General features: G+C 40.0%; 1 protein-coding gene across 1 annotated transcript; it reads left to right on the top strand.

Moving 5' to 3' along the window:
• The first annotated feature begins 2385 nt into the window (after positions 1-2385).
• On the top strand, positions 2386-13658 carry LOC124114340 (checkpoint protein HUS1-like). The gene is made up of 8 exons (XM_046474840.2): positions 2386-2538; positions 3718-3845; positions 4378-4554; positions 5717-5824; positions 7829-7903; positions 8575-8674; positions 9870-10007; positions 12097-13658. The coding sequence occupies exons 1-8, from the start codon at positions 2487-2489 to the stop codon at positions 12180-12182; spliced, it is 864 nt and encodes a 287-aa protein (XP_046330796.2). The 5' UTR covers positions 2386-2486; the 3' UTR covers positions 12183-13658.
• Positions 13659-14537: the final 879 nt, after the last annotated feature.

Below are 14537 nucleotides of genomic sequence, written 5' to 3'. Positions count from 1 at the left end.
TATTTTTTTAAATAGATAGTATTTCTGTAGCTGCTCTGTTTATATACGTTCGAGTAGCTGACCGTGTCTCAGAAATAGAGTTAGTTTGGCCTTCGCTATGGCATCTCTTGGCTTTATGAGATCTATGACAGACAGCGGATCTAACTGCAGTTCTTGTTTTAGTCGAGGCCGGGCTGGGACATGGTCTTGACATTCCAGTAACAAGTGAGCGATGGATTCAGGTTGACTGCAAGATTGGCATACGTTGCCATAGTGCTTTTTGTGACCGAGTCTGAGGCGCAGGATGGCGACTTTAAATTTCAATCGTTTGAGTAAGAATGTGGGTTTTTGTGGATTTGGGTTTGAATTTTGTATACCCATATGCCGATCTTACTTTCGTCCCATGGGGTATGTCATTTTTGGGCTATGGAGGCTTTGATCTTGCTTTTGATCTCTAGTTTGTGGAAGGGAATAGGCTGTATTTCCATGTCCACTTTAGCTAGGGTGTCTGCTTTTCATATGCTTTTTCATATGCAGTTTTCTTTGCAAGAGACTCGGGAGCAGGTTTTGCACTTGGGTGGCTGGTTGCATGATGTTTTTGAATGGCCATAGAACATACGTATACAGTGTGTGCACTGTGTTGGCCTTTTCCTGGGTGTCCTTAGGCTTAGCTATATAGATTGAGGTGGTCGGGGACTGACGGACCTAATAATGTGTAACTACTCGTGTGGTGGTGGCGCCCATTGATTTGATCCTGAACGCGGATAGGATTGTTGGTTTGGTTTTCTTTGGGGTTTGACAAACAAGTTGCTAGATCTAGTCATCGGTGTTTTTTGGCAAGGTGTACTGCGCACCTGACGACACAAAGCCACCTTGGGGTATCCTATTTTAGTTTGATTTCATGAATGCTTTTGGGCATTTCAGTTGATTCTGTAAGATTGTCCCCGACCACAAATTAGCCTCTTCTACACTTATTTTTTCTAATAATACTTTTGTGCTTCAGCTCTTTAGCACTATCTTCAGCTGTTAGGGTTTTATTAATATCTTGGGAGGAGTCTGCTCTGAAGACTACTTCCCATTTGTTTTGTGATTTTCGACTCTGACGAGACCATTCGTGGACTTTTCTTTTCGATTTTATCCTTGGGTGGGGGTAATGGGGCTGTTTTGTTTAGGCATGCATGCCTTGAGCCCAGAGGGCTCTATCATCAATGTTTTCTTTGTTTTTAGTTCCGGGGAACGTGGGGATGTGCGACAGATGGATGGTGGTGGTTCAGACAATTACATCAAAGTAATAAGTCCACAGCGCTGGAAAGACAAGTTTCTGGGCACGGTTCATGGCTGGTTGTAGTCTCCTGATGTCAATAGCTTCTTGTAGTTTTCAAAGACGCCAGCTGTTGTTGGTTGACTGAATATATTTGCTCTCTGCTCCCTGGCATTCATTCACCGGATGAAGGAGTAAGCATATACTCCGAAACGTTGTTTTCATCATAATAAAGAAGTAGACATCCATATATTCTCTTCCCTATTTTCACCATGTTCAAAAATGTCTTTAATCAATTTCGATTTATGCATTGACCATTCATGCAAATGCATATGTTGTTCATTATAGTTTTTAGCTTAACATTACATAGTTTTCTGCACACTCTTGCTGGTAGTAGGGTTTCGAACAGTTTCATAATCCTCAATTTTGACTGCACACACCTTCAAGGCGGTTTTTTATCTTTCGGGCATAATATACCGCATTTATGCCGAACCAATGTTTCGAGAAACATTCCCTGTGTAACGCCGTACACGTAAATAAACTGTCTCTCTTTTTTCTGTCACTTAAATTAAGGTGAATAATATTCCCAGTAACTATTTTTGTTTATGTCTTGAAACTTCATGATTAATTTTCAATTATTTTATATACAGTACTATATTAAGTCGTTGTATGCTATATTTACATTGTCAACATTCCGTCTGAAAATTTTACTTCAAACCATTCAAAACGATACTTTCACGTCTCGTTAACATAATTTTACGTCCGCTTCTATTGCTATTTACAATGCACTCCCCTCGTAAGATTCGTTGCGCAAATTGTGTATCGATATGTAATGAGTATTTCTCGGTGTCTATGACTTATGCAGACTATCTCGTTGCATTGGTTTAAACAAGCAACTTGGAAAAATGGGAACGCAGACCTAAAATGATAGAACTTCATTTTCGTGTCGATCAGGTTCTACAAACGCGATGCACTGTGTAATTGTTATTTCTAAATCGCTTATCTTGTATTTGTAAATATACTCAGTATATAAGACAAATTACTTGCAAGCTTTTATTGCAACCATCATCTTATTAGAAATGTTAGTTTCTAACTGGAGATTTATTCTGCTTTTTAAAGTTGTTATTGTTAGAACATTACGTCCCTTTCCAAGATGGCGGGAAATAGGAAATTTTGCGAATACTCATGTTTCCGTTAGATTCAAACTACTGTTATTGGTTTTATCAACAAAGTCAATGCCCGGAAAATGAAGTTCAGAGGAAAGATTGTTGATATTGGATGTATTCAACACTTCACAAGTGCGTATTTCTGGTGATTTCAGGACCGTATGAACACGGAAACATTAGGCGTAATGACTAAATTTACCACGAGACTCTTTCCTAAGTTCTTGCTTCAATCTTAGGTGATCTACTATTTGGTGGAAAGGATGCTACTTCTTTCCCTCGCTTCTATGTCACTGTCTCGTCGATTGGGATTACACAGGGGTCTATCTTTTTCGATCCAGGGGACGCTTTGCAATAATGTCGATGTCTGAGCCTGACTACCTGTGGCACGCTTCACTCACCTAATTTCATTGCATATGCTCAGAAACAATCATAAATGGGGATTCAGTGTTCGATTGTAGAAAATTGATCACTATTTCTCTGAACTTGATTGTTATTCTTACCGGGATAGAAATGTCAGCAATTATTGGATTAGTTAAACTGATTGAGCCATAGTTTAATTCATCATCACCCAGGAGTCTCAATTTAAATTATTTATGTCTATATCAAATTTGTATGAGTTCAGGAAAATCCTTCTTACACCACTTAGTATTCCTTCTCAGAATATGTCTGAGATAGGATGATCTTAGCGACCGTAACTCCAATACTTTGATATAGACTTACGACAGTCGTAGCGCTGCGATCATTTTGTGGAACGTGTCCCACTGGTGTACTGGTTTGCGTAAAATTAACAAAAGCTTAACCGTACGATGAGTCAAATTAGTATCGTAATAGATTACCATGATTACGGTAACTAATAATGTCCACAAATAGTTAAAACTGTATAGTTTGTCATAATTATGATAAAATCTATCAAAAGACGCATACAACTAGCCTAGATCTAACGGCACAACAAAACGGTCAGTGTCGGGTATTTGCAAAACATGAATTACAGTATTGAAACGAAAGTAGGACCAGCTGTCCCTATGTTTCCCAACACACTGACTGACGATTTGCATTGAGGTGATTTCATATATTAGCTGATTAGATTCGGCTTGACTTGTTTTTTAACCATGTTAACTGATTAAGCGGAAACAATACTGACAACTAGAGGCCCCAAATTTTACTGACTACTGACTTTTAACACCCTCCACCAGGACCTTCATTACAGCTCATTATGAGAACCACATCGAAGGACTAAGATTATTCTATGCAATAATGAGAAATGCAGGCAAATCAGCTACAATATTTAATTTAATTGATTCATGGTTTCAGAGGTTGTTGGTACTGTGTCCAAGCTAATCAAGACTTGTGTTCTACGAATCACCCCCGACAAGGTCTACTTCATTCTCTCGGAGCAAGCTGTCAATGGAGGGATTCAGATCTGGTGTGAACTGCCCCAGGTAGGGTGTCAAATCAACTGTCACCTGAATGGGACAGTTTTGGTCTCTGTTGGTAGTGGGGTAGCCTCATGGTTAAAGCGTACTTGCTTGTCTCTAATTTCATGAAAGTGGTGTACATGACTGGCATGTATTTAGATTCATCAATATTTCTCAGCATTACGTCACATGGCAGATACTGCCCCGTGAAGATCCGTAGTAGAATAGGTCTTCAGCAACCCATGCGTGCCGTAAAGGCAACTATGCTTGTCGTAAGAGGCGACTAACATGATCCGGTGGTCAGGCTCACTGACTTGATTGATGCATGTCATCGCATCCCAGTTGCGTGGATCGATGCTCATGATATCAATCACTGAATTGACAGGTCCAGACTCGATTGTTTACAGACCGCCGTCATATATCTGGAATATTGCTGTGTGCGGCGTTAAACAACGAACAAACATAAACTATGTCATTCTTTTCACAATTCTGTTACATATCACTCACAATGAGGGGTTAAACCATGAAAGATCTATTTTTTTTCTCTCTTTTCCAGGGTAATTTCTTTGATGAATTTGCAATGGATGGCTTGTCTGCAGATGCAAACGAGATCTACCTGGAACTAACTCCTGAGAACTTGCTCCGTGCTATGAAAACTGCACAGACTGCAAAGTGGGTCAAGATAAAACTGACCAAGAAGCACAGTCCCTGTCTGACAGTGGAAGTCGATCTGGTGAGAATAACCATGTCTACCATGAGGTAGCCAAATGACTACCTTGAAAAATATCTTGTGGCGACTAAATTCTATTGCTACACATATGTAGACACAAAAATAAACATGTCTGCTACTAATAATTCCTCCTAAAGACAACAATGAACCGAAATACATTAATATTAATGTAATTGGTATTTTATTTTTGTTGATACAGTGTTGATAGTTTATTGGATAAGCAAGGATATAACTATATAATCTAGTAACATAAATTGCATCATCGTTTGAGTCACAAATAACAAAACTCAAGTACAATTTCCACTAATATACAATTTTGATAAAAGATAATTTCAAAGGCTTTTGGCTACCAACACTTTTGACTTGACTTCTATTTTTACCACTGGCTACCTGGAAAAAAATACTTGTGCCATATGGCTACTTGGTAAACATTTACACTTTGAGGCCTGGGTTTATTTCATGATAAAACATTGTTCTATCACGACGTCATTTCTGGAGATTCGAATACGCGCTCAGAAGTTGATGACATCAGTATATTGGACAACCTTAATTATGTGAGGGAAGTGTCTAGTGAGTTGTTCCCCATAGATGTATCTGGGCAGTGTCGCAATGGCCGGACAATTGCTTTCAAAAGTGAAAGTCCCACACCCCCCCCCCCCCCCCCACCCAAATATTTGCTCTGAAGTATTATTGGAATATATTCATCGTAGATATTTCATCCGTCTGGAAGTAGACAGAAATACTTCTACACAGCATGAAAGCTTATGTCCCAGTTCCAAGGAGAGTAGGGACGGTTGGGTAGCCCAGTGGTTAAAGCGTTCGCTCGTCACGCCGAAGACCTCGGTTCAATTTCCGACATGGGTACAATGTGTGAAGCCCATTTCTGGTGTACCCGACGTGATATCGCTGGATTATTGCTAAAAGTGGCGTAAAACCACACTCACTCACCCCAAGGAGAGTTGCAATAGAGTGTTGCATTTCATAGAAAAAACAATTTGAGTTAAAAAAAATAAGTGTGCACAACCACTCCTGGTATTGATCTCTCTGTGTTATGTTCTGTGTCTGAAAACAAGGATATTTATTAGATCTCTTCAAGTATATGGTGTTTGTCCAGGGACTCTTATTCCACTGACCGTATCAATTACGACTTTATCTTTTCTTTCAGCCTACAATCGGATCTCACCAGCGGCTAGTGACACATGACATCCCGGTTCATGTTGTTCCCCGGAGACACTGGCAGGACTTCGACGAACCAGAGATGCCCCAGTTTGATGTGAGCGATATAAGTGAAAGAAATGACATATTCATTTTAGCAGCTCGGTTATGGTGAAGCTGTTGTGCAAGGGGAGGCAACTCTAGACCAAGTCATGTTTTGTTCACTCTTGCAAAAGTACATGACACATCACAAGGCCCATTTCTTTTTCAAGTTTGCTTGCTCCACTGATTTGAATGGTTTTATTATTCTGTTCTGGTTCATCTGGGAAGACTATCAATTAGGGCAAGGAAACTAACCAACAAAATTATCCAAATTTGATTTTCCTTGAGAATTGATTAACATTCTTAAAATATATATGAATAGAACTGGATGATGATTATCATTTTATCATTATACCTATTATTTGTCTAAACAAACTGTGGATTGATCTGAAAAGTATGTAGAATTGCCGTCCTATTCAGTTCTGTATGCCAGATATGGAATGGGCAAACAGACGTATGTTAAGGATGACCCAAGAATGTGTGGAGTAGGCCTTAGGATATGTGTCATGCACTTGGGGACAGCTTCTACCTTGAGCATGTTGAGTCTGGTGTCATGTGAGTGTACAGTTATGGTCATAATTTTTTATTAAAACCCTTTAAACAACTGGTTACATCATCAGGATTAACAAAGTTTAGGAATTAGAAGAAAAAAACCATCCAAATTAACAAATTTGAGTACTAACAAGTCATTTTTATCAACTGGTTTCCTTTGTATACCAGTGGACATTTGTTGCATTAATTGCATGGAAGGTAGAGTTTCTGGTCTAACAGGGTTTCACTGAGGGCATTGTGGGGTCAGAATAGGTACCCAGTGTCCACTGTTCAATCTCATTAAAATCAGATCTTAGTTCTCGCTACAGCTGAACAAAGATCTGAGGACATCCCATTACAGGTCACGTCAGACCGACCTTTCTCGAATTTTGACCGACCAATGGAATGACTGCCAAGAAGTCGACATTAGCCAATCAGAAGGCAGCTTTCTTGTGCCTTACGGCACTAGTTTCAAACTGACTACTACGCTTTGAAATATATTTGACAAATTCTCGATAACAAATTTGAAAACGGAACATACGAACATATTGGAATGGCTAATAGATTGTATGGATTCAGTCATAAAGCCCGTAACTGTCGTTTGGAATACCCCGTTTTAAATCCTCCGAGGTTGCATGATCAGCAATCCCATCCCGACTGTCATTTTCATGATCTGGTAAGTGGCACTCTGATTGGTCGGTTGAAAGCTCGTTCTGACGTGACCTGTACTGGGATGTCCTCAGATCTTTGTTTAGCGGTAAGATTGGTCCACTGTTTGTCATAATAGTCGATAAGTGAGGCCCTGGTGTTACAGTTTGTGACATGTTTGATTTTGTGTCATCATATCCTGATGCCATTAAACCTTGTTCATGATGGCATGCCTGGTCCAGACTTAATTATGTATAGGACGCTAACATAAAGTCAGTCACTAACACGTACACATCAGGAGAAATATTGTACAATGTACAGGAAAGTATTTCATTTCTGGTTTGAGAAAAAGGATGATAAATGCAAACTTGAGACCCTTTGGGTATGACATATTGTAAGTTAAGATATAAGTTCCCTGTTTACATGAGGCAGACAATTCTTGTCCTCACAACGCAAAATATCCAACATACATAAAACCTTAACAGGCCCTGCTAAGATTCCAGGGTAGACCAGGTACCAAGTAGCCCAAGTCTCTGATAGGTGATTGTGAACATGGGTCCAGTGGTCTAATGCGCTGCAATTCGCCATGCAGAGTTGCATCCTTTGGGCATTCCAGAAACGCATGATCGTGGGTTCAAATCCTGGTTTGCCCTGAATGTGTTTCTAGGTCTGTTCACACCATACCTGTGTTCGTATTAAACGTCTAAAACCTGCATCAGTTCGGGTCTTCCCCCCACATTAAGCTGACATTAAGTTGACATGAAGCTGACACTCACTCACGCATGCACATACACACAAACTCACTAAAACCTCACTCATACTTGTTGCATGTCCTTTTCAGGTGAGTATCGCCATGCCTCCCATCAAGTTGTTGAGGAATGTTGTCGACAAGATGAAAAACCTCAGTAATTCAATGGTGAGTTGCGTCACAATAAGTTGCCCATTGTACGATCTTTAACAAGTTATCATCCCACACAACCACCAGAATTCAAAGTGAAGACCTAATTCATACAGTCTCCTAATGATGAACTGATGATGACAACGCCCTCTCTAGGCATCTGGAGTACCACTTAATTTTTCTTGGCATCCATTTTAAGGACTATTGAGTCCTATTAGTGTCAGGGATAATTCTAGGGTGGGGTATTGTGCTTTTAGCCCCTAAATTTGAAAAAAGGCCCACATTTTCAAATACAGTGGGGCATTTCAACATTGTGCTGTATGGGCAAGTCTGGGCATACATCTGGAATACATGAAATGTTTACATGAAAGGCCCATGTCAGAACATTCCTAGAGTAAACCCTGTAGTGTGGCACAAGTAAATTACAGTGAGACTTTCACATAGAATACATGATCGTGCATGCTCACTAGCTTCGAGCTAAATATTTAATTGATATATCACTCTTGGGAGATATATTTCAAGAATGAAATATTGGCATCTGATAAACATTTCATGGCATCTTCCATACTGCACTGTGGCATCCGGAATACCGCTGAACAGGGCACAGTCTACAGAGTACCAATATGGGGATGGCGCCCTCTGTAGTTTGAATGACGCTGATATTGATGTTCTGATTGGTCATGTTTCAGGTTCTATCAGCCAATCAGAATGGAGAGATGAAGCTGAGTGTGGAGACGGATATGGTTTCAATCAGCACACACTTCCAGGACTTACATAACCCCACATGGAGTAGGTCACACCTCTTTTGTATTCTATGGCCTAGGACTTTGGGATAACTTCTGCTTGGGCAGGTCAAAACAAATAAATAAAAACAAATTTTTGAAGACTTATCCTATTTCATTGTGTGCATTTCCCTTTTCTTTCTCGATCCTTGTGTGCAAATGAGCCTCCAACTTGATTCAAGCATAAAAAAACAATGCATCCCAACACATCCAAGCCGTATCCATGGCTACTGTCAATAGGCTGTTCCCTGGCTTGTTTCCCACCTATTTGTTCACATAACATCCCAAGCTGGAGACATTTTTGAGTTTGGAGAGAATGTGTAATTTCTCTTGAGTCTATGAAATCAGCCCTTGCTTTATTATGGAGTCGTTATAAACGCAATAACATGGTAATTGCAAGAAGACATTTTCTACACTTGATCCTCATCATGCCCATCATTAAAATTGAACGTTGTGTTCGTTATTTGTAGCTTGATATTTTTTCTTATCAATCAGAGACAGCAGTCAGACAAATATTTCTAGTGTTGACTGGACATGCTTGGTTCGTTAAGAGTGTTGGGTAGAAGGTGTCCCAGCATCCCAGTGCTGGAGGTGTCTACATTAGCCTTAGGACCTTAGCTGGTCATAAAAGGCGACATAATGGATCGGGTGGTCAGGCTCAGTGACTTCGTTCATGGTGTGTCAACATACTCGGATTGCATGGATCATTGCTCTGGATTTTCTGGTCCAGATCTTGATGATTTACAGGCTACTGTCACATAGCTCACACAAACAAACAAGATGCTTATGTCATACAGCCATGCTGATCCAGGGCATCTGTTTGGGATGAATGAGTCTGTGAGAATCCTATGATGGTTATTTTTGATTTGCTGACAAGATACCATGTTTTTACGGTAACCAATATAAAGAAAAAAGTTGTATTTCCAGGATAGAAAACGAGTTTGTAAATTGGGCACCCTTGAGGAGTGTCTTAAAAAACACACAACCACTTAAAGAAAATATTCTTTCAGAATAACCCTTTTGGGACCTTGGTAAAATATTGCCTACTGCAGCATTAAACAAGACAAACAAACATTTTGAAGTGTGGTGATAGTCAGCACTTGTTGATGTGTGATTGTTAAACTCTTTACATGGCTACAAAACATACTTATGTCACTGACGATGAAGAGCATATCATGTAGCCCTGTGTGTGCTTGTTCCAGGAAGAAATGCCGATAATGCTTCTCAGATAAGTCAGCACGATAAGAACGAGAAAGAGTTTTCTGAAGCAAAAATCGACATTCGCCGATTTGCCCAGTTCCTGTCAGGACAGCAAGTGAACCCAACTAGAGTCATATGCAGTGAGTTTCACGTACTGTTTATTTGAAGTGTAAATAATTTGTTTAATAAGTGTTTAAGTGCTTCATTCTTGGACTCTTTTAGAAGTCTTATATACTATATACTCCTATATACTCCTCAAACGAAGTTCAAGAACACCAGATTCTTTCATGGCATGACATATTAACTGCAGAAACATGAAAGAATCAGGTGTTCTTTAACTTCTTTTGAATACTATGCTTCATTCGATAATCCTTTTATTTGTTTTCCTGCCTCATTTATTAATACGTTTCTTCACTTAAATTTTTATTTATCCTGTCTCACATATTACATTTTGTCTCATTTTTCGAACCACACGTGGAAACCTTGATCACGAACGCAACCATTCGCAACTTGAAACACCACATCTGAAAGCAGCCTGTCCTTGATGCACGAGGCACGGGTGGCCCAGTTGTCTAAGGTGCCGTGATTCACAGTTGAGTCCCTTCGGCATGCCAGAAACCTATGATTGTGGGTTCGAATCCCGGTTCGCCCCGATCATGTTTCTAGGTTTGTCAGCCAATGTCCCAACATCATCGGAGTTACAGCACAGGCACATGATGTTAGAATAGACATAAACCTATTGAGTCTTAAAATTTTATGTTGTCCCACTTTTGAGTAAATACCACTTATTTATACATTTAAATTAAAATAAGAGATGTTTACTCTACAGTGGGTCTTCATCAAATTTCAAACACAGGTTTTATCTCCTAATTAACAGATGTTAGTGGTCGAATTGACCTCCCTCCATACTGACTGTCGGAATATGTGAGACATAATAAGTAAAAATGAGTTAATTTTACATTTAACTTAGTATATATTACTTATCCTGTCTCACATGATATATTGCCCGTCTCTTGGGCCTCATGTGGCATGGACGGGCTGCAATCGGGTGGGGTGTTTCAAGTTGTGAACGGTTGTGTTCATCATGTTCATGAGCAAAGTTTCTACCTTTTGTTTGAAAAAAATAGACAATGCCATATGTGAGACAAGATAAGTGATAAATGAGTAAAAATAATGCATAGTCTGCAGTTGAATCACTGGTCTACTAATATTGTTGGCAGTTTAATTTCAACGCCTGTTAACATGGTTAACCCTTGCTATTTTGTTCTATTTTAAAATTTCAAAACAATTGTTCTGTTTGGACATGATTTCATCCACGTTTGCTCTGTGACACTGCCTGCATCATTTGTCTTTGCTGTGAAATTGTCATTCATTGGCACATCAGAAACAACAACACATGAAACCATTATGTTCCTACTTCCCCTTGGAAGCAGACATGTTTGGATTTATAATTAAATAGGCCCTCAGTCTGGACAAGAGACTGTGCTCAACAGTTAGGTGACTGGAGTATATCCGGGTTAGAGTATGTCTTCAGCAACCCTTGCTTGTCGCAAATGGCGACTATACCTGTTGTAAGAGGCAACTAACGGGATCGGGTGGTCAGGATCACTGACTTGGTTGGTGCATGTCATCGTATCCCAATCACGTGGATCGATGCTCATAATATCAATCACTGCTTTGTTTGGTCCAGACTCGATTACTTACAGACCGCCGGCATATAGCTAGAATATTGCTGAGTGCTGCGTTAAACAACAAACAAACCAAACCAGTCAACAGTCTGGTACTGATGTTGCAATTAGGGCCATATGTGAAAATGCGTCCTTGGCCATCATAAAGTGCTCAGGTTCCCCAGTCAATTAAGCACAACAATTTCCTGTGTTGCATCTTATCGTCCTGATTATGTTTATAAATTCGTCACCCTAACATTCTCGTGGGTTTCACAAAAGTGGTTCATGTCTGAGTTCTGCATCAATTTGGGCTTTCCTCCCACATCCAGCCATGATGTTACTGAAATACTGTTAAAAGCAGCATTAAACGAAATTCACTCACTCACTTCCTATTTGAAGCTTAATGAATATGTATTGGTGAGTATGATCAAATGCCGCTTGGAACAGTAATTCAGTTGGTGTGCAAGCTTAAGATATTGTAGAAGTTGGGTTTAATGTTGACCCTCAAATACAATAATTCAGTATTATTTCCCAAAGTTAATGGCATATTTCTATTTCACAGATATAGTTGACAAGAGGATAGTTCACATCTTCATGATGCATGAAGACGTGTCACTTCAGTACTTTATGCCAGCCATCAGCTCATAAGTTGTACCATTGAGACCTGTGTGTTGTCTTCAACATGTGCTGGTGTAGAGGCTGATCTACCATCAGATACCAGTGTTGCCTTCTACCATTACTTGAGAAGGCATGAAACTCTACCATCGTACACCTGTGTTGCCTTCTACCATTACTTGAGAAGGCATGAAACTCAACCATCGGACACCTGTGTTGTCTGCCACCATTACTTACGTAGAAGGCAAGAAACTCTACCATCGGACAACGCTGTTGCCTGCCACCATTACTTGTGTAGAAGGCATGAAACTCTACCATCGGACATCTGTGTTGTCTGCCACCATTACTTGTGTAGAAGGCATGAAACTCTACCATCGGACACCTGTGTTGTCTGCCACCATTACTTGTGTAGAAGGCATGAAACTCTACCATCGGACACATGTGTTGTCTGCCACCATTACTTGTGTAGAAGGCAAGAAACTCTACCATCGGACACCTGTGTTGTCTGCCACCATTACTTGTGTAGAAGGCATGAAACTCTACCATCGGACACCTGTGTTGTCTGCCACCATTACTTGTGTAGAAGGCATGAAACTCTACCATCGGACACCTGTGTTGTCTGCCACCATTACTTGTGTAGAAGGCATGAAACTCTACCATCGGACACCTGTGTTGTCTGCCACCATTACTTGTGTAAAAGGCATGAAACTCTACCATCGGACACCTGTGTTGTCTGCCACCATTACTTGTGTAGAAGGCATGAAACTCTACCATCGGACACCTGTGTTGTCTGCCACCATTACTTGTGTAGAAGGCGAGAAACTCTACCATCGGACACCTTTGTTGTCTGCCACCATTACTTGTGTAGAAGGCATGAAACTCTACCATCGGACACCTTTTGTTGTCTGCCACCATTACTTGTGTAGAAGACGAGAAACTCTACCATCGGACACCTTTGTTGTCTGCCACCATTACTTGTGTAGAAGGCGAGAAACTCTACCATCAGACACCTGTGTTGTCTGCCACCATTACTTACGTAGAAGGCAAGAAACTCTACCATCGGACAACGCTGTTGCCTGACACCATTACTTGTGTAGAAGGCAAGAAACTCTACCATCGGACAACGCTGTTGCCTGGCACCATTACTTGTGTAGAAGGAAAGAGACTCTACCATCAGACACCTGTGTTGTCTGCCACCATTACTTGTGTAGAAGGAAAGAGACTCTACCATCAGACACCTGTGTTGTCTGCCACCATTACTTGTGTAGAAAGCGAGAAACTCTACCATCGGACACCTGTGTTGTCTGCCACCATTACTTGTGTAGAAGCGAGAAACTCTACCATCGGACACCTGTGTTGTCTGCCACTATTACTTGTCCAGAAGGCAAAAAGTATGATGTGAACCGACCAGGTTACTGATAATGGACAAATGAGGAATATGGTTCCTTCCTATGATTGTGACAATGTTATTATTTATGCATTATGTTGAAATAAATTATTTTCTTATCAGTCTTGTTTTGAATAATGTGGCTGAGATAATTCTTCATTAAGGTTTAACAAAATAAAAGAATTGGTTCTCAGGCAATGGCTTTTGAAAATATAGCGTGGGTAGGCGTTTTTGTTGTTGTTCAAACTATTATGTAACCAAGTAAACAGTTGGTACAATCAACCTGGGAAAAGGCCATGAGACAAACACTCTCTGCTTATGACACATTGTTCGACATACAGTACACACATACCTTTGAATTTGTAAATCATCATGTCTAGTGATCACATTGTTTTTAAGTATTGTAGCATTTCACTGCCAGTTGGTGTATTTAAGACGCAGAATATTGAAGGATTATTTTTTTAAAAATGAAAATATAAACGAAACGTGCTGCGGACTTAATGATGATGCCTGAGAACAAGGACTAAGGTGTGACACACTCACTTGTTTTATAGTGGCTTATATGAATGTATGTTGAAACAAGGGAGACAACTTTTGACACTTCACTGGTAATTTGTATGGTCTGTAAATATGTTTGGTGAAGGGGATTTTACTCAGAATTGTCCATCCTTTCCAGTCCTTGTGAGATGTCATAATTCCTTCGCGGCTTTCTTTATGTTTCTACTGGTCGTTCATGTTGTTTGCTGCTGGGCCAATATCTGAATGAAGCTCTGGCCATCCCTACCTAAAGAAATAAACATCTGCAAATATGAAAAGACATGGTCATAATACTTATCTCCTAACAGTAATTCTTTCATGATCTGATACTTGTTCGTTGACAAAGTCTCAAAATCATCCTTTCTATATTTACAGAAATAAAAGCGATTGAAAATACGTGATTCGTTAATATCCAAACTTTATCAGAGTTTAGCAAGCTTCTGCTGTGCTAGCACTATGGAAAA

The sequence above is a fragment of the Haliotis rufescens genome, unplaced genomic scaffold (genome assembly GCF_023055435.1).
Source record: "Haliotis rufescens isolate VD_foot unplaced genomic scaffold, xgHalRufe1.0.p SCAF_4, whole genome shotgun sequence".
Taxonomy (NCBI): domain Eukaryota; kingdom Metazoa; phylum Mollusca; class Gastropoda; order Lepetellida; family Haliotidae; genus Haliotis; species Haliotis rufescens.
This window is presented reverse-complemented; position numbering and strand designations above follow the sequence as displayed.

What these genes read in the sequence shown, in the direction of transcription:
- LOC124114340 (XM_046474840.2), top strand. Translation starts at nt 2,487, where the DNA reads ATGAAGTTCAGAGGAAAGATTGTTGATATTGGATGTATTCAACACTTC. An exon ending in TCTGGTGTGAACTGCCCCAG is followed by an intron (nt 3,846 to 4,377) that starts GTAGGGTGTCAA and finishes TCTCTTTTCCAG; the next exon opens with GGTAATTTCTTTGATGAATT. An exon ending in TGACAGTGGAAGTCGATCTG is followed by an intron (nt 4,555 to 5,716) that starts GTGAGAATAACC and finishes CTTTTCTTTCAG; the next exon opens with CCTACAATCGGATCTCACCA.